This window comes from Choloepus didactylus, chromosome X, assembly GCF_015220235.1.
Source record: "Choloepus didactylus isolate mChoDid1 chromosome X, mChoDid1.pri, whole genome shotgun sequence".
Taxonomy (NCBI): domain Eukaryota; kingdom Metazoa; phylum Chordata; class Mammalia; order Pilosa; family Megalonychidae; genus Choloepus; species Choloepus didactylus.
Window position 1 is genome coordinate 125,587,605 of NC_051334.1, and position 18,201 is coordinate 125,605,805.

Sequence of the window (18,201 nt, forward strand, 5' to 3'; positions counted from 1 at the left end):
TTCAGTGAGTTGTGTGAGTCTTTCTAGCAAATTATCAAACCCAAGGGTGGTTTGGGGAACTCCTTGAATCTGTAATTGGTGTCAGAAGTGAGGGCAACATTATGTGGACCATTTCCCCTCTAACTGTACAGTTGGTCAAACACTTGTAAGGCCCTAAAGTGCTTGCCTCTATCTAACCTTGAGGTTCTGTCCAAGTAGAAGTTAGGACAGAATTAGTCCAGGACAGTCAATCACTAAGGAAACAAACAGAAACAACAACAAACTCTGGGGAGGGGGCTAATTTCCAGAGCTGCCACATTATATTGTTTAAAATATCCAATTTTCCACATAAAAACTATGAGCATGGCCCATATACAGGAAAAAAAGCAGTCATTAGAAACTGTTCTGAGGAAGCACAGATGTTGGACTTACTAGACAAACTTTACATCATTTATTACAAGTACTTCAACCAATTAAAGGAAACCATGTCTAAATAAGTAAAGGAAAATTTGAGAATGATGTCCTACCAAGTAAAGAATAACAATAAAGAGACTGAAATGACAAAAAAAAAGAACCAAATAGAAATTATGGTGTTGAAAAGTACAATAACTGAAATGAAAAGTTCACTATTTTGAACAGACACTTTGAGCTGGCAGAAGAATAAGGCAACTTGAAGATGGGTCAACTGAGATTATCCAGTCTGAGGAGCAGAAAGAAAATGAAGAAAAATTAACAGTGCCACAGAGACCTATGGGAGACCACCAAGAATTCCAAAATAAGCTTAATGGCAGTGCCAGAAAAAGGAGAGAAAGGGACAGAAAGAATATTTGAAAAAATCAGAGGCTGAAATTTTCCCAGATTTGATGAAAAACATTAACTACAACTCACTGGACTTTAAGAAGGATAAACTCAAAGAGATCCATAATCGAAAGACAAAGCCAAGACAACGTGGAATATGACTCCCGGGGAGGAATGTAGACCCGGCATCGTGGGACGGAGAACATCTTCTTGACCAAAAGGGGGATGTGAAAGGAAATGAAATAAGCTTGAGTGGCAGAGAGATTCCAAAAGGAGCCGAGAGGTCACTCTGGTGGGCACTCTTATGCACACTTTAGACAATCCTTTTCAGGTTCTAAAGAATTGGGGTAGCTGGTGGTGGATACCTGAAACTATCAAACTACAACCCAGAACCCATGAATCTCGAAGACAGTTGTATAAAAATGTAGCTTATGAGGGGTGACAATGGGATTGGGAAAGCCATAAGGACCACACTCCACTTTGTCTAGTTTATGGATGGATGAGTAGAAAAACAGAGGAAGGAAACAAACAGACAAAGGTACCCAGTGTTCTTTTTTACTTCAATTGCTCTTTTTCACTCTAATTATTATTCTTGTTATTTTTGTGTGTGTGCTAATGAAGGTGTCAGGGATTGATTTAGGTGATGAATGTACAACTATGTAATGGTACTGTAAACAATCGAAAGTACGATTTGTTTTGTATGACTGCGTGGTATGTGAATATATCTCAATAAAATGAAGATTAAAAAAAAAAAAGACAAAAAAAAAAAAAAAAGACAAAGCCAAGAAAGAATCTTGGAAGCAGCAAGAGAAAAGAGACTCATCACAGACAAGGGATCTTCAGTAAGATTAACAATTGACTTCCCATCAGAAACTATGGGGCCAGAAGGCAGTGACATGACATATTCAAAGTGCTGAAAGAAAAAGACTGCCAACCAAAAATTCTATGTCCAGCAAAACTATTCTTCAAAAATGAAGAAGAAATTAAGGCATTCCCATATAATCATAAACTGAAAGAATTCATCACTACCTGACCTGACCTATAAGAAATACTAAAAAGAGCCTTCAGACTGAAATGAATGGACACTATATAGTAACTCAAATCTACATGAAGAAAGAGCACCAGTAATACATATTACATATGTAACTATAAAAGACAGTATAATAGTATTTTTGTTTTTAACTCTTTTTCTTCCCCTACTGTTTTAAAAGATAACTGCATAAAGCAATAATTATACAACTGTGTTGAGGGACTTAAACACTATAAAGATGTAACTTGTATGACAATAATAACACAAAAGAGGGGAGAGGAGGGACTGGAGCTAAATATGAACAAAGTTTTTGAAATCTATTGAAATTAAGTTGGTATTAATATGAACTAATTTGTTTAAGTTGTTAACTGTAATCCCCAGAGCAGCCCTAAAAGAATAACCCAAAAAAGAGGAAAATAAACAAGTTAATTAAAATGGTATACTACAAAAATTTATTTAACATAAAAATGGAAAAAATGGAGGAATAGAGAAACAAAAAGTACATATAAGACATATAAAAAACAAATAGCAAAATGGCAGGACTAAGTGCTAGCTTATCAGTAACTTCATTAAATTTAACTAAATACATTAAATGTAAATGAACTCAACATTCCATTCAAAAGGCAGGGACTGGAAGAATGGATTAAAAAAAAACATGATCCAACTGTTTGCTGTCTACATGGGACACAATTTAGATTCAAAAACACCAATAAGTTAAAAATAAAAGGATGGGAAAAAATATACCATGCAAATGGGAAGCAAAGTAGAGCTGGGTTTCAGTAATTTGAGTCTTCTCTATTTCTTTTCCAGTCTAGCTAAAGTATTGTAACTTCTGTTATCTTTTCAAAGAACCAACTTCTGGCTTCATTGATTTTCTCTATTTTTTTAAATTCTCTACTTTTATTTTCACTCTACTCTTTATTATTTCGAATCTAATTCTTTGACTTGATTTGGGTTTATTTTGTTCTTCTTTTTGTAGTTTATTAAGTTGGAAGGTTAGGCTATTGATTTGAGATCCTTCTTCTTTGTTAATATGGGCACTTACAGCTACAAATTTCCTTCTAAGCACTGTTTTCACTGCATCCCATAAGTTTTGGTATGTTTTTTGTTTTCATTTATTCCAAAGTATTTTCTAATTTGTAATTTCTTTATGATTTGTTGATTATTCAGTATTGTTTTATTTTCACATATTGATAAATGTCCTAAATGTCCTTCTGTTATTGGCTTCTAATTTCATTCCACTGTAAAGAAAAGTGGCAAGAGCAGACATCCTTGTCTTTTTCCTGATATTAGGGGGAAAGCTTTAGTCTTTCACATTAATTATGATGTTAAGTATTAACATAAAAATATGGCCAACTGATTTCTGATAAAAATGCAAAGCAGTAAATGGAGAAAGCAGTTTTTTGAACAACTGATGCTGGAACAATTGGATACTCATACCCAAAAAAGTGAACCTTAACCTAAACCTCACATCTTACATATAAACATCAAGTCAAAATGGATCATAGCTCTAAATACAAAACATACAACTATAAACTTTTAGAAGGAAACATAGGACAAAATATTTTTCATGATTGGGAGTTGAGGCAAAGAATTTTTTTAAACATGACAACAAAAGCACAACCCATAATAGAAAAAGAAAAATTGATAAATTGGATTTTATTAAATTTTAAAACATTTGCTCTTCAAAAGACACTGATGAGAGAATGAAAAGAAAGCTACAGACTGGGAGAAAATATGTGCGAACCACATAGCCAACAATGAAGAATTCTCAAAAGTCAACATCAACAGGAAGAAAATAACAACCCAATTAAAAATGGCAAAATATCTGAATAAGCACTTCAGCAGAGGATATAAGGATGGCAAATAAGCACATGAAAAGATGTTCAACATCATTAGACATTAAGGAAATGCAAATTAAAACTACAATAATCACTACACAGCTATCACAATAACTAAAATAAATACCAACAATACCAGTGCTGGTGAAGATGCAGGGCAACTGGAGCCCTCATACATTGCTGGTGGGAATGTAAAATGGTATGGCCACTCTGGAAAATGGTTTAGCAAGTTTCTTATAAGTTAAACATACACTTACCATATGACTCAGTAATCCCACTCCTAGGTATTTACCTTAAAGAAATAAAAACTTATGTCCACACAAAAACCTATACAAGAATGTTTATAGTAGTATTATTTATAATCACCAAAACCTGGAAACAACCCAAATGTACTTCAATGGATGAATGGATAAACAAACTTCGGTACATCCATACAGCGGAATGCTATTCAGAAAAATGAATGAACGATTGATTCAACAACTCGGATGAATCTCAAAGGCACTGTGCTGAGTGAAAGAAGCCAGTCTCAATAGGTTGCATATTAAATGATTCTATTTATATGACATTCTCTAAAAGAAAAAACTATAGTGATGGAGAACAGATCAGTGGTTGTCAGGGATTATGGGTGGGGGAGAGTGTGACTATAAAGGGACAGTATATGGGAGTTTTTTAGTATGATGAAACAGTTCTCTATTTTGATTGTGGTGCAGTTTATACAAATTTATACAAGACTTACAATTCACAGCATTATACAGTAAAAAAAAAAGACCAGAAAACCCAGTTAATTTTACTGTAAGTTAATTTCAAAAATAAATTAGCTATTATGTTATCATCATAATCATCAACCATTATACTTTACTGATTAATAAAAATATTGAGAATTAGTTGTGAAATAGGATTTAAACTCATTAAGGTCAATTTATGTCTGGTACTGTAACTTAAAGGTATAGGGAAAGAATCAATAACACTAAATATAAAAGCTTTACAACTTCTACTAACTCCTTCCTTTAATATTCTATAACAGGATAATATGCTCCCTCTGGATTATTTCCTATAAACAATGTCATACACTGAATATGGAATTAAATAAGTGTTTAACCTACAATTCTGGGCTCCTAAGTTACATTCCTAAATCTAACACTATAAGAAATCTCACCTTGCCTTTTGAACCTAATATTATCTTCCTCTTCACTAAGGTCATGTACTTGTCTGCACTTGTCTTTTTTTTGGTATGCTGTGAGGGTTTAAAGCAGGGAGCTTCAGGACAGGAAACAGAAAGATTCATACATCCCCGACCCAGACACCAGGTACTGCTGTATGTGATTTAATGTATTACCTCATTTAATCCTCATAACAACCCTATAATGTAGCTATTATTAATATTCTCATTTTACAGATGAAGAAACTGAACCATAGAGAGGTAGAAACTGAACCATAGAGAGGTAACTTGCCCAACATCTCACAGCTAGTTAAGTGAGGGAGCCAGGATTTTCCCAGGCAATCTGCCTCTAGTGACTATGCTCTCAATCAGTGTGCTGTACACTGTCTCTCTAGAAAAATCTGTTCATTTGCTCATTATTTCCTTCCTTCATTCACCACTGCACTTCTGTGCCTATGGTGTCTCTTTCTCTAACAAATACTTCATTCACTCTCATGACTTTAACTATCATTAAGCATCAATGACTCAATTCTGTATCTCTTCCTGAGCTTCAAACTATATTTCCAACTGTCTCTTCAAAACTTGCATTTGATGATCCTGCCACTACTACTAACTCAACATGTTTACAATCAAACTCATTATCCTTCCTCAAAATTTCACCATAAAAACGTTCTTAACTTTGTTAATTAATTCACATAGCCTTGAAATATCTGAGTTAGCTTTGAGACCTGCTTCTCCATTGACCCTCCTTCATTCTCAGTCAACAAAAGTTTTATCAGTTCTTTCTTTGTAAAATCCCTTAGAACCACACCTTTCTTTCCAATTTCAGTGTCATCATTCTAGCTCAGACCTTCATACCTAAATGACCATAATACCTCCTAATCATTCTCCCTGACTCCAGTTCTCTAATCCTATTTATTGGCCACCATATTAATCATTTTCAAATACTGCTTTTATCATGCTACTCCTGGCTCAAAAACCTTCAACAATATCCAAACTAACTAGCTAACCGAATAACAAACTGAATAGGTCTATACTACCCACCAAATAAAGTACAAAAATTTTAACTCATTATAAGACCCTCTACTATTTGATTCTAGCCTACCTTGATAACTTTGTCTCCTTCAATTCTCCCAAACACTCCATAGTGCTCACACCATCCTTGCAACTGAAATGTCTTTCCCTCTCTTTTTTAACGAATAGGTAATATGAAAAGATTGTTTAAATCTTATGTCCTCTGAGAAACCTTCTTCAGCCACACCAATGCACTGTGGTCTTTCCCTCCTCTGAACTCCTACAACACATAATATCTGTATCTAGCATTGTCATTAAATGTTATATGTTTATCTCTCTGACAAGACTGCAATTCGCACAAGGTCAGGAACCATTTCTAAAACTTCTGTGTGCCTTCCACAGTGCCTACCTAGCAAAAATCATCGGTTAAACTAATACTTTCTGATTAACATATAGGCTACTTAATATATTTTGTGCTAACTTACAGTTCAGTCTAAAGACCCTTCATAATCTAGCCTCATATACCTTTCCATTGTCACCTCCTGTCATTCTCTGCCACACCCTATGCTCCTGCCACACAACTTTTCATTGTTGCCTAGTCACACCAGGTCCTTTCACAGTCCTACTCACTCACCGTCTGCAATGCCCACTCTTCCTTATTTACCTGAAAAATGCCTGTTGAGCCTTCAAAGCTTAGTATAAATGTCAATTCTTGACTCCCTAACTAGATTTACATGCTCTATGCTCTGTGTGCCTCAAGGTTTTTTCAAATCTCCACGATAGCAATTTCCATGTTGTACTGCAACTATCTGTGACATATCTGTCCCTCCCATGGGAGTATAAGTTACTCAGGAGTAGTGATAATTTCTTATTTATCTTTCCTCTAATCCCTTCGCTAACTCCTCATGGTTAATTCCCTGATGTTCTATCTTTCTCTTAGTGAAAGAACATATCAAAGTCAGTAGAGATCACATACCTTGGTAATAAAGAGCCTTAAGGAAGGAATGACGGTCAGCCCCCTGAAATAAAGACTTTTCTATTTCCATTTCCCGCCGGGTAAGCTGTTTGCTTTTTGCAAACCTCTGTGGCAGGCAAAGGATGCGCTGGCGCTCTGAGATTCTTTTTTCAATATCTTGAAGACGGTTCTGTATTGCTTCAGGGGTGGCCCTCAGTCTTGTCTTCTGAAACCAGAGAAACGAGATGGCATTTATCACAGAGGCTACGCCCTGAAAGTGATGATCTAATGCCTCAAGTTAGAAAGATGAAGATCTATGCCCAGAAATGAATGTCTGTATGTATGTGTATATATATATATATATATATATATATATATATATTAGCTAAGAAGTCAAGGAACAATTTCTATTTTACCAAGGTCTCTATTCTAGAAACCAAAGAAGATTCAGACACAGAGAGCTCATTTTTGTGAGAACTAAAAATGCAAAGGTTCTCAATGCCAAATACAGTTCCTGCTCTTTATTCTCCAGAAGAAAATGCCCAACTCACCTTTTCACCTGAAACATGGCTTTTCCAGATCAGTATTTCTGTCTCGTTGAGCCCTAGTTCCCTGAGAGAAGCAGTTTCCTGGTCCTTCTCATGCAGTGTCTGGAATTGTGACAAAGTCATAGTCCCAGCTGCTTCCTTCCCAAAGGGCTTATACATAGTACCTGGAGCAAAGCTCTCTTTCTTAGACACACATCTGCAAACAAGCAGGAAGAAAGAACATCTTATGTTTACAACAATTCACAGAAATGGAGACTCATCATTAAAAAGACATAATTCATCAGTAATTTCTCTCATATCCTTTTTCTAGGCTGAAGCACTAATGCAACAAACTGGGACTCCATCAAGAGTACCCTCGTCTAGGACAAATAAATGACTGAATCAACAAATATTTACTGAGTATCTACTATGCACTGGACACTGTGCTAGGTACTGAGGATTTACCAGTAAAAAAGATTAAAATGGTTTTTGCTTTTGTAGAAGAACAGTAGAAGACAGGCAAGTAAACAGGCAATGATAATATTGGGTTATAAGTGCTATGTTAGGAGAAAAACAGGGTGCTGCTGTAGGAGAACAAAGAACAGGTACTCAGTCCGACAGTGGGATTTGGAAGTCTTCCTAGAGGAAGAGACACAGAAGCAAAAATCTAACTAGTAGAAGTTTTCTGAGCAAAGTGGGGGTGGGAATGGAGTATTCCACCCAGGCTTTAAGAAGAGTCTATCACTTAAGAGTTGGGGGTCTGTAGTATTCTACCTTGTTTGCAAAATCAATACCTACTCTTCAATGGAGACAGAGGTATCAAGTTGATTCTGAAGAAGGCTTTTCAGCTGCCTCTCCCCTTCTGTTTCCAACTCCTCCAGGACATGCTCATCACTCGTCACACAACTGTTTACTCTGGAGTAGATAGAAAAATACAATTCAGAAAGTAAAAGAGACTGGGAATCTCAAAATAAGTTATTTATTTTATCTACTACTAGTGATCCTATTTGCTCAAAGATAATTCTCTAACAATTCGCTGCCCTTTATCATCCTTACCACAAGCATTTACTAAATGCCTACTACATAGAAGGCACTGTGCTATGTACTGATGGAAGTCAAAGATATTCAAGATATAGTCCCTAAGTCCCTATCCTCAAGAGGGCTGCAATCTAGAGAGGGCGTGTGTGTTGTGTATGTGTGTGTGTGTGTGTTTATGTGCAAGACTGCATACATTGAGAGAAAACGAGACAGAGAGAACCATGATACAAACAAATGTGCCAAATTAGTAGGCGTTCACAGAAGAAAGAGACAGTTGGGAGCAAGGGTGATAAAGGAATTCTTAAACTGGCATTTGAAGGAATGGGTATGATGAAGGAAAGGAGAACAGGTAGAGCAAGTACAAAGACATACAAATATATGCTGGGGGACAATGGAGAGTTCAATTTAGCTGGTATCCACATATGGGACTACTGGGAGATTATCTTGGAAGAGTAAATTAAACTCAGATTGTGAATGGCCTTAAATACAACAACTAAGGGGCCTGGATCTTAATCTATAGGTATTAGAAGACACAGTACAAGTAATGGTTTAGGAAGGTAAAAGTGCCTGTCATATGCCACAGGATTAGAAGAGAAGAAACCAAAAGAACTAGTTAGGAAAACTATTGAAGGTTTTCAGGTATAGGGTGATGGAGATCCCGACAAGAGTGGTAATAGTGGAAATGGAAAGGAAGGATTAGATTAAAGAGGCCTTTTGAAAGTAGGGGTAAGGGAGAAGACAAAGATGACCCCCAAATTTCAAGCTTATGTAACTAAGAGAACAATGAAACCAATGATGAAGAGGAAGCTCTGAATGGAATAAATGGTTTGGGAAAAGGAAAGTAGTATTGCTTTAGCCATGTTGAGTCGCCTACTATTAAAATTGAAACAGCGGCATAAAGTAGCAGGGAGTCTGAGGTGACATCATGAGTTGACAGTGGCTAAAAGGAAGCTGGAGACGGGAGAATTGTTGCTTAGATAAGAGTCTGAAGCTGAACGTGGAAATCTAGAAATATCTGTGCTGACAGGATCTGGAGCCGTGACAGAGTATAGAAAGAAATGTGAAGTGAAGAGGGTCATAAAATTTTATAGCCTAAGTTCTACTGTGTAGAAAACTAGGTTATGCTAACAAGAGCAAACTAAATCAAAATGAGTGAAAACTCTTAATCAGAGTATAAAAAAAAGAACAGGACCATTTAAGTATACAATAACATTATCTAAAAACTAAACAAAAAATGAATTAACTCCATGAGAAAAATAAATATTAAATACCTTCATTATAAGATAGCCCTTTACTACTGGGGCTACTATGATGCCTAGAAAAAGTATGCCCCACAACTATACTAAGATTCCCATGCTCTAGAAAGACTTGGACCTATTTTGGAAAATTTTTAAATAACCTTAGGCCCAGAGTTTTAAAAAATTCCTTTTAGGATCTTAATTTTTTAAATTTATTGCTTAGAATCCCAAAAGTTTTTGCTAAGTTTAAAGTGGCTTTCAAATGAATAAACCAAAGCTAAATATATCAATACACAAGAATCTCAAAAAGCTATGTTAAGTGAAAAAAGCAAGCCATACAAAACTTCACAAGTCCATTTACATAAAGTTTAAAAGATAGACAAAACTAGCAACATTTTTTTAAGACATACATTCATATGTGGTAGAACTATTTTTAGAAAAGCAACAGAATGATTAAGGCAAAATTCAGGATAGTGGTTACCTCAGGAGGAAGGGAGGGAGGAAAAGCAATCAGGGAGTGGCACACAGGAGGCTTCTAAGGTATGGCAATGTTCTATTTCTTGAGCTTGTAGTGGATACTAGCATTTATTATTATTCTTTAGTTGTACATATGCATTATATACATTATTTTGAATTTGAGATACAGTAACAGTTTTTAAAAGAAGGTAATTTTCAGGCAAGGAAAATAAAAATCTTAAAAAAAAAATCAAGGAACTTCCAATGCAGAAGAGCATATGAATAAGTATTCTCAATGCTCTGCACTGGAGTGATCATTCTACTTGCAGAATGAATACAGAACTAACTTAACGCAGATCCTTTCAAAAGTCTTTGCGTGTACTGTCAATAACTGCGAGGCAGGCTTGCAACACTGACCAACTCCATCACAGTTGCCATTCACGGCAGAACCAGTAGGGGAAACTGCTCCCGCAATGCCTTTGTTTTTCTAAAATACATTGAACCGGTTTTGTGTTTTCCTTCTAAATCAGTAGAAGCAAAGTATAACTTTCTTACTTTAAGATTTAAAGGCACTACGTGCTTTCAGGGCCCGGGCCAGTCCTCTTTAATATTCAAACACTGAAAATAAAGGTGCCTATGCTGTGCTCCTTTGTGAGAAGGAGGTGAAGGCAGGGCGGGACCGGGAGGGGCTGGCCAGGGTGTCGCCGGCGAAAGGTATCGGTCAGCCAAGACCCTTCTGCCTAGGTGGGTCCGTCTAAAACGGGAAGTAACGGCAGCATTCATCCAGTTCCTGGGGCCGGCGACGAAGCTTACATGCCTGTGCCGGGAGGGCATTCCTCTGTAAACCGGCACCCGTGGCGGCCCTTCCTGAACTTCGCCCTGCAGGCCTGTCTAGCCCGTCTCCCCTCCTCCTTTCCCTTTTGTCTTCCCGTTCCCAAGAAACTGCCTCCCAAGAACGTGCAAATCCAAAGTATAAAATAATAAAACCCATTTTAAAAGTTAAAAGGTAAAACAAAGCGCCGCTCGATGCCGGCTCATCAGACACGCTCTTACCTCTTCATGTTTCCACGGGCTCCTATTTCTAACTTGAGTAAATAGGCCGCGGACTTCAAGTCCCAGAACTCCGCGCGGCATTCTTAAGGGGATTGTGGTGGAACGTGGGACTTTGGGGATTGTAGTATCGCGGAGCCAAAGACACGAAAAGAGAAAGTAGACATTGACTAACCTGTTATGTGGTAAATTGTTCAGCTATTTCCTTCTGAATTTCTCATACAGGTTAAAGGCTACATCCAGGATATCCAGCTCATAAACCTAGAAGTCACCTTTGAGTTCTTGTCTCTCTCATCTGTATCGTTAAAGTCTTGGCTAGTCTCTAATTTCCCTCTAATTTTTCACTTTGTGTCTGTTTCCAGTTGCACCTCTAGTGCATCCTCAGAAATGTAGCCAGAGTGATCAGACACAAGTCTGCATCACTTCCATCAATGCTTCTCCTCTCCCTGTAACACAGGCTTCTGAGCGCTTTCAATTAGGGATCAGAAATCCATATCTATTCAGGCCCAGGTTTTATTGATAATTATAGTGAATCAAGAGAGAGGTATAATTAAGAACATGGGCACTTAATTCCCAGAAATGGAAATAGAAATATCCTTAAATCTATGAAAAGATGTTCTATCTCACAAGTGAAATGGAAATTAAAAGGTACAATGACTAGAAAACACCAAGCAAGTACTCCTCAAAACTGTCAAGGTAATCAAAAACAAGGAAAGCCTGAGGAACTATCACACCAAGGGGACCTGGAACAGAAATGAACATTAAGTTAAAAATTAAAGAAATCTGAATTAACTACTTTAGTTAATAACAGTGTGTCACCATTGGTTCCTCAGTTGTGGTAAATGTATCAGACTAATGTTAAGATGTTAACAATCAGGGAAGCTAAGTGGAGGTATATAGAACTCTCTGTACTATGTTGTAACTTTTCTGTAAATCCAAACTGTTTTTAAAAGTTTATATTTTGAAAGTACACCAAAATAACATTTTTCACTTATCAATTTGATAAAGACCCAAAAGTCTGATAATACACTCATTTTGTTGTGATTGTGGGGAAATAGGCACTCTCAATACATTGCTGGTAGGAATATAAATTGGAACAGCCTCTACAGAGTGCAACCTGAAGATGCTACCGAAATCATAAATGCATAGTTCCTTTAAATCAGCAATTCAGTTTATCCCACAATGTGCAAAATCATATTATATATATATGCATATTCGCTGCAACAGTGTTTATAATAAAACATTGGAATCAACTTAAATAACCATCCATGTAGATGGGTATTTTAACTACCCAGCAGTTACAAAGATGACAAAGTTCTCTATTGACCAATCTCTAAATTATATATAGTGCAATAGCAAGGTGCAGAACAGTGTGTATAATATGCTACCATTTGTGTAATAAAGGAGTATATATGTATTTGCTTGTATATGCATAAAATCTCTGGAAGGACATACAAATGACTGGTAAGTGACTACCTCCAGGTAGAACTGGATGGCTGAGAGTCAAGGGTGGGAGAAAGCCTCTTCACTGTGTATCTTTTTGCACCCTTTGAATTTTAACCACATGACTATACTACCTAGTCAATAGTTTTGTTTTAATTAAAAGGACCCTTCATACATAACAAAGAGCCAAAAAAAAAAAAAAAAAAAGAAAGAAAGAAAGAAAGAAAGAAAAGAAAAGAAAAGTAAAAAGAAACAGCAACGACAAAAAATGATCATGGGTTTGGGAACCATGCAGTTGGATGTGAATCTCAGCTCCTGCAGTTAGTGAGAATACAGCATAGTAGGGCTTTGGAAACATACAACCTATTGTTAGTGAAGTGATACACAGTACATTATGAATTCACTAGGTGGGATGAGTGGAAAATGAATGGCTAAAAAGACATATTCACGTAGCCATGGAACTGCAATTGGAAAACAAGGTCATAGAAGTACGCTACATACCTGTGTATAAGTGTAGCCAGTCCAACTGGTAATTATCTAGGGACAAAGCATTGAGAAAATTGCACTTGAAGGGAAACCAGTCTATTTCTAGCCCTGCCAAACTTATTAACCATGCAATAACAGCTATTTCGTTTCCCACATCATCCCCGTCTCCAACTGAAAAGGATATCAGACAGTGTATAAAAAGCTTTGAGATCTCTAGCTCTTAAACATAGGCTCAGAGATCTAACCATGAGGTAATTTCACAATTTCACCCCTAGAAGAATGTATGACAAACTGACAAATATGCCTCATCTGTCTTTCAGAAAATTTAGCAAGTTTAGTTTAATTAAGCCAAAAGCTCCTGTTTAGCATAGACACAATTTCAGAGTTTGTCTTTTTAGGTTCTCTGTTCCCAGCACACTTCTGATGACTACATTATGAAGCAACTATAATTCACAGATATGGAGGAAGATGCTAAAATCAAAAATCTTTTCTTAAAAGAGGCATACCATCCATCTAATATTAAGAGAACAATTGTACATGTCTTTCAGTGACTTCTAGGTTTATGAGCTGGTTTATCTTGTAGTTTTATCTCCGATAGAGATACCAAAAACATTGGTATAGAAAAAATACAGCATCTTTTTCAAAGGACAAAAATTAAAATAAGATGAGCACTGGGAAAATGTAGACACTACAAATTAAGGATTCTCCTTCAGATAATATTTTAGCTGGTCTTTTACAATGTTTCGGAGGAGCTCAAGGCTGTAGTGCCTAACATAAATGCGGCTTTGAAATTACCAGCAAAAGTAGGTTATTTATTTAACCTTTGTGCAACAATGCCATGTCTTTTAGACTCTCATTAGAGTCAGAAGGAACCTTAGAGATGATTTAGTCCAAAATTCTAGATTCCAGACAGTATACTGAGATCTGCCAGAGTTACTGGATTGATCTGGCAACAACTTACCAGCCTCTGGCCTCTTTTGTGTATTGGAAAAGGCACAAGACCTCCCAGTGTGGACAGTGCAACAGTCGACAGTAATACTGTAGCCTCTTCTTCCTTTATACTACATAAGGACTTTACAGTAAGCACTCTACTAATAGAAAAGACATAAAGCAATCTCAAAACTTCAGAGAAATAAAAACTAGTTTTTTCTCACAAAACAGTTGGGAAAAACCTAATATGATCCAACTCTCTAATTTATAGACAAAAGATGTTGCCCATGATGAAATTATTTGCACCATTTAATTGGGCAGATTCGAGACTAGTACCAGTGTTTCCTCTAATACACTATATTCTCTTTACTGAATGTTGAACTTAACTTATTCACAGGCTTCTTTATAAGAGTTAAGTCTCTAAAAACAACCTGGGAAAAATGCCTTTATCTAAGGTATAATAGTAATAATACTGGACTCATAAAATTAGAAATCGCTCACTCAAGATTGTACTCAAAGCTGTGTTTAGCAACAGAAATCACTCACAGAATCAAATGCTCTCTGGATTATTTTTACATTCTATAATTTTTAGTGGTGACAAAAACTTACCTGATAAGAAGCTGCTTATTTGAAAAGTTTGGATAGGAAAAAAGAGGTCACATAAGTTCTGACATTCATTTTACTGATAAAGTAATGAAAATAAGTAATACTCATTTCAAAAATATTGTCTTCCTGTAACGTGTACCTCTCAGGATGGTCAAGTGCAGTCAGTACAACAGAAATTCAGTTCAGGAATTTTAGGCAACTAAGTTCTAGTCACTCAAAAACTTTTAAGTAGTTTATTTTGGTGTTATACTTTATTTTTTAGAATGTCACACCATTTTTATGACTTAGATGAAACATGAAACACAAGAGACTAGACTGTTCCAAGCTAAGAACAAGGCTTTTTCTTTAAAAACAAATAAACAAACAACTAAGTACACGAAAACCAACAACTATAAATCATATGCTAAAAAGAAATAAGACACCAGGATATCTATACATTAAAAGCAAATGAATTGCCTGGCCCTTATTACACTTTTTAAAACAACTCAATTCAAGTCCCTAACTTTTCTTCCCTTTGCTGAATTTCTATAGTACGATATCATTAATCTGTAACATACTTCCGTGCATTGTCTACATTGTTTTTATACATACAGTCATTAATTCTATCCCAAACTAGACAGTGAATTCCTTTGAAGAGAGAGATTATACTGTATTTAGCACTATACACTACACTGAATAGAACAGGCACACACTAACGACTGGTTGGCATTTACTTTTAGGCAAACATTTCTTCACAATCTGATTGAAGTGAGAAGGATAATGTGTTGGTGGTAGTATATGGAATCTAGGAGAGTAAGATGCAGATTACACATACAAGTCAACATCTAATAGGTTGCTGCCCAGACAAAAGGGCTAATATAGTTTTAATTTGCTAACACTAAAAGACAAACTACAGTATAATTCTTCATAGCACAATATTTGAATGAAAAAAACCCACATACACTTTATTGCAACCACAGATTAGATAGTAACTGCAAATACCACTCTGCTTAACATCCTCAGAACTTGTAGGTAATGAATAATCCAAAAACAACAAGCTGAAGATATTACTCAGTCAAAAGCAATCCTGACATTGCGTTCCTGTTCCTTGTGACAACGATCCTCAAAAACCTGTGTTATCTCTTCTACCTTTCTTTGCAGCAAGCCTATAGGGGAAAAAGTCATGCAATCATTAATCTGAGGTCAAAAGATACAGGGACATGATAACTTACATTCTCCCTTGAACATATGATTTATAAAACTTTACAAACCAATTTTAATAGCTTTAAGTTTTAGAGACAATAGAAGATAAAAACATTCATTTATCTGTTTGGAATCTATGAAAGCAGTGGACAAGACTATTCCTTCTCCGCACTCCCTAACTTTCAGTTAAATAACAGTTTCCTTGATATTTATACTTCGTTGGAGAGAAGTGCTAACTGGTTTTTAATAAATATAGCCTAAAAGTGCCATACAGGGTAGTCATTAAATTGAGGGTATAGATTGGGGGGGGTGGGGTCTTAGTAAATTTATGAACAAATTCATACACTGATTGTATTCACATTTCTGTTCACTTCAAATGATTTATTTATTGAACTGGTGGTTCTTAAATTTGTTCAGGGACAAAGAACCCAAAATAACACTAATTTACTATATACGATATTTACTTTCAGCTAGTAAAAACAATCTGTTGAAATAAGCATGATAATCTGAGATTTTCCATTAATGTGCACAAATAAATTTGTTCATTTGTTTTATTGTCCATTAACACTTACTAGCAGATAAGCAATAACTAGTGCCCAAGATTTAAGAAAAATTCTATAGGTCAAAACCTAAAAATTTAAAACAATATCCTCTCATTTTCTCCAGCCAACTGGAAAAGCCCAATGTTATTCAGGTTTTTTTTTAATTCAGTGTTATTGAGATATATTCACATACCATACAATCATCCACAGTGTACATTCAATTGTTCACAGTGCCATCATGAAGTTGTGCATTCATCACCACAATCAATTGTTCAACATTTTCATTACTTCAAAAAAATAAAAATAATAATAAAAATAAAAGTAAAAAAGAACACCCAAAACATCCCATACCCCCCTACATTCATTTAATTTTTTCCCTCATTTTCCTACTCATTTGCCCATACCCTGGATAAAGGGAGTGTGAGCCACAAGGTTTTCAAAATCATACAGTCACACCGTGTAAGCTGTATAGTTATACAATCATCTTCAAGAATCAAGGATACTGGGTTGCAGTTCAACAGTTTCAGGTATTTCCTTCTAGCTATTCCAATACACAAATAAACTAAAAAGGGATATCTATATAAAGCATAAAAATAACTTCCAGAATGGCCTCTGGTGGCTATTTGGAATCTCTCAGTCACTGAAACTTTGTTTCATTTCTCTTCCCCCTCCTTTTGGTCCAGGAAGGCTATCTCAATCCCATGATGCCAGATTCAGGCTCATCCCTGGAAGTCATGTCCCACATTGCCAGGAAGATTTACACCCCTAGGAGTCATGTCCCATGTAGGGGGCAGGGCAGTGAGTTTACCTGCCTAGTTGGCTTAGAGAGAGAGGCCACATCTGAGCAACAAAAGAGGTTCTCTGGGGGTGACTCTTAGGCACAATTATAAGTAGGCTTAGCTTCTCCTTTGCAGTAATGAGCTTCATAAGGGCAAGCCCCCAAATCGAGGGCTTGGCCTTCTAAACTGGTAGTCCCCAATGCTTGTGAGAATATCATTAATTCCCCAGGTGGGAAGGTTTAATATTTCCACATTTTTCCCTAGTCCCTTAAGGGGGCTTTGCAAATACATTTTTATTCTCTGTCCAAATTATTTTGGGATGTATCAGGGCTTCACACTAACCTGTACAAACCAACTGCATCTCACTCCCTACTCAAAGTTCCATGTAATTATGGTGTTTGAATAAACTGACCTTACATGTTAAATTACATAGTGTGCTGCAGAAAATATAGATATGGTACCAAATAAACATGTCTTCCTTTGTTCTCACATCGAAGTTGAAGTTTTAGAACACCATCAACATCGTCCTTTACCCTTTAGTCTGATTTACCTTAGTCCTAACCAGATCTGCTTCATTCATATATCTAACTGAAGTCTGAACTCTTTTTCAGCTTTTTAAACAATTGCTGTATGGGGTAATACTGACTTTCATAGCAGCCGAACTCTAGCTCTGACACTCAGGCATCACACAGATACCTGAAATTCCAGAGACCAACCAGGTTGTACACAAAGAGCTCAGCATCTCAGAATTTAGAGATAACCATTACAACTAGGAATAGATGTGACTGCTGTTAAGAGCTTACAATCTAGGGACCTTTACAATAAGCCTTCCCCTGATAACCTATGCTCTAAGATTCAATTCTCAGAGTTTGCACAATATAGTTAGTTCATATTAGTGAGGCGTTTTAATGTTTGTCTTTTCCTATCTGGCTTATTTCACTCAAAATGCTGTCCTCAAGGTCCATTCACATAATTGCATGCCTCACAACTTCATTCCTTCTTGCAGCAGCTCAATATTCTATTGTATGCATACTCCACAGCTCACCATTCTGTTCATTAGTCGATGTACCTTTAGGCCACCTTTGTCCATTGCAAATCGTGAATACTGCCGATTATTCAGTTTTTTAATTGTAATACATCATCCTAAT

General features: G+C 36.3%; 2 protein-coding genes across 9 annotated transcripts in view; both read right to left on the reverse strand.

Annotated features, from left to right (window-relative positions):
- RBM41 (RNA binding motif protein 41) overlaps nucleotides 1-11,210 on the reverse strand; it is a 204,971-nt gene extending 193,761 nt beyond the window's left edge. For 4 of the 6 annotated variants that reach the window (XR_005214517.1, XR_005214518.1, XR_005214519.1 and 1 more), the window contains exons 1-4: nucleotides 11,089-11,198; nucleotides 8,102-8,218; nucleotides 7,328-7,520; nucleotides 6,798-7,002 (exon numbers count right to left, since the gene is read on the reverse strand). Coding sequence is in view for 3 of the 6 variants with exons in the window: in XM_037821394.1 (XP_037677322.1) it covers nucleotides 6,798-7,002; nucleotides 7,328-7,520; nucleotides 8,102-8,218; nucleotides 11,089-11,096 (523 nt within the window). In the remaining 3 variants the exon portion in view is untranslated. Of the gene's footprint in view, nucleotides 1-4,809; nucleotides 4,883-5,502; nucleotides 5,508-6,797; nucleotides 7,003-7,327; nucleotides 7,521-8,101; nucleotides 8,219-11,088 lie in introns of all 6 variants that reach the window. The other 2 variants (XM_037821395.1, XM_037821393.1) reach the window with 2 other exon arrangements.
- Nucleotides 11,211-14,693: 3,483 nt separating this feature from the next.
- Nucleotides 14,694-18,201, reverse strand: part of NUP62CL (nucleoporin 62 C-terminal like) — a 119,951-nt gene continuing 116,443 nt past the window's right edge. For 2 of the 3 annotated variants that reach the window (XM_037822414.1, XM_037822413.1), the window contains one exon: nucleotides 14,697-15,695. In XM_037822414.1, the coding sequence (XP_037678342.1) occupies nucleotides 15,601-15,695 (95 nt within the window). In that variant the 3' untranslated portion in view covers nucleotides 14,697-15,600. Of the gene's footprint in view, nucleotides 15,696-18,201 lie in introns of all 3 variants that reach the window. The other variant, XM_037822415.1, reaches the window with a different exon arrangement.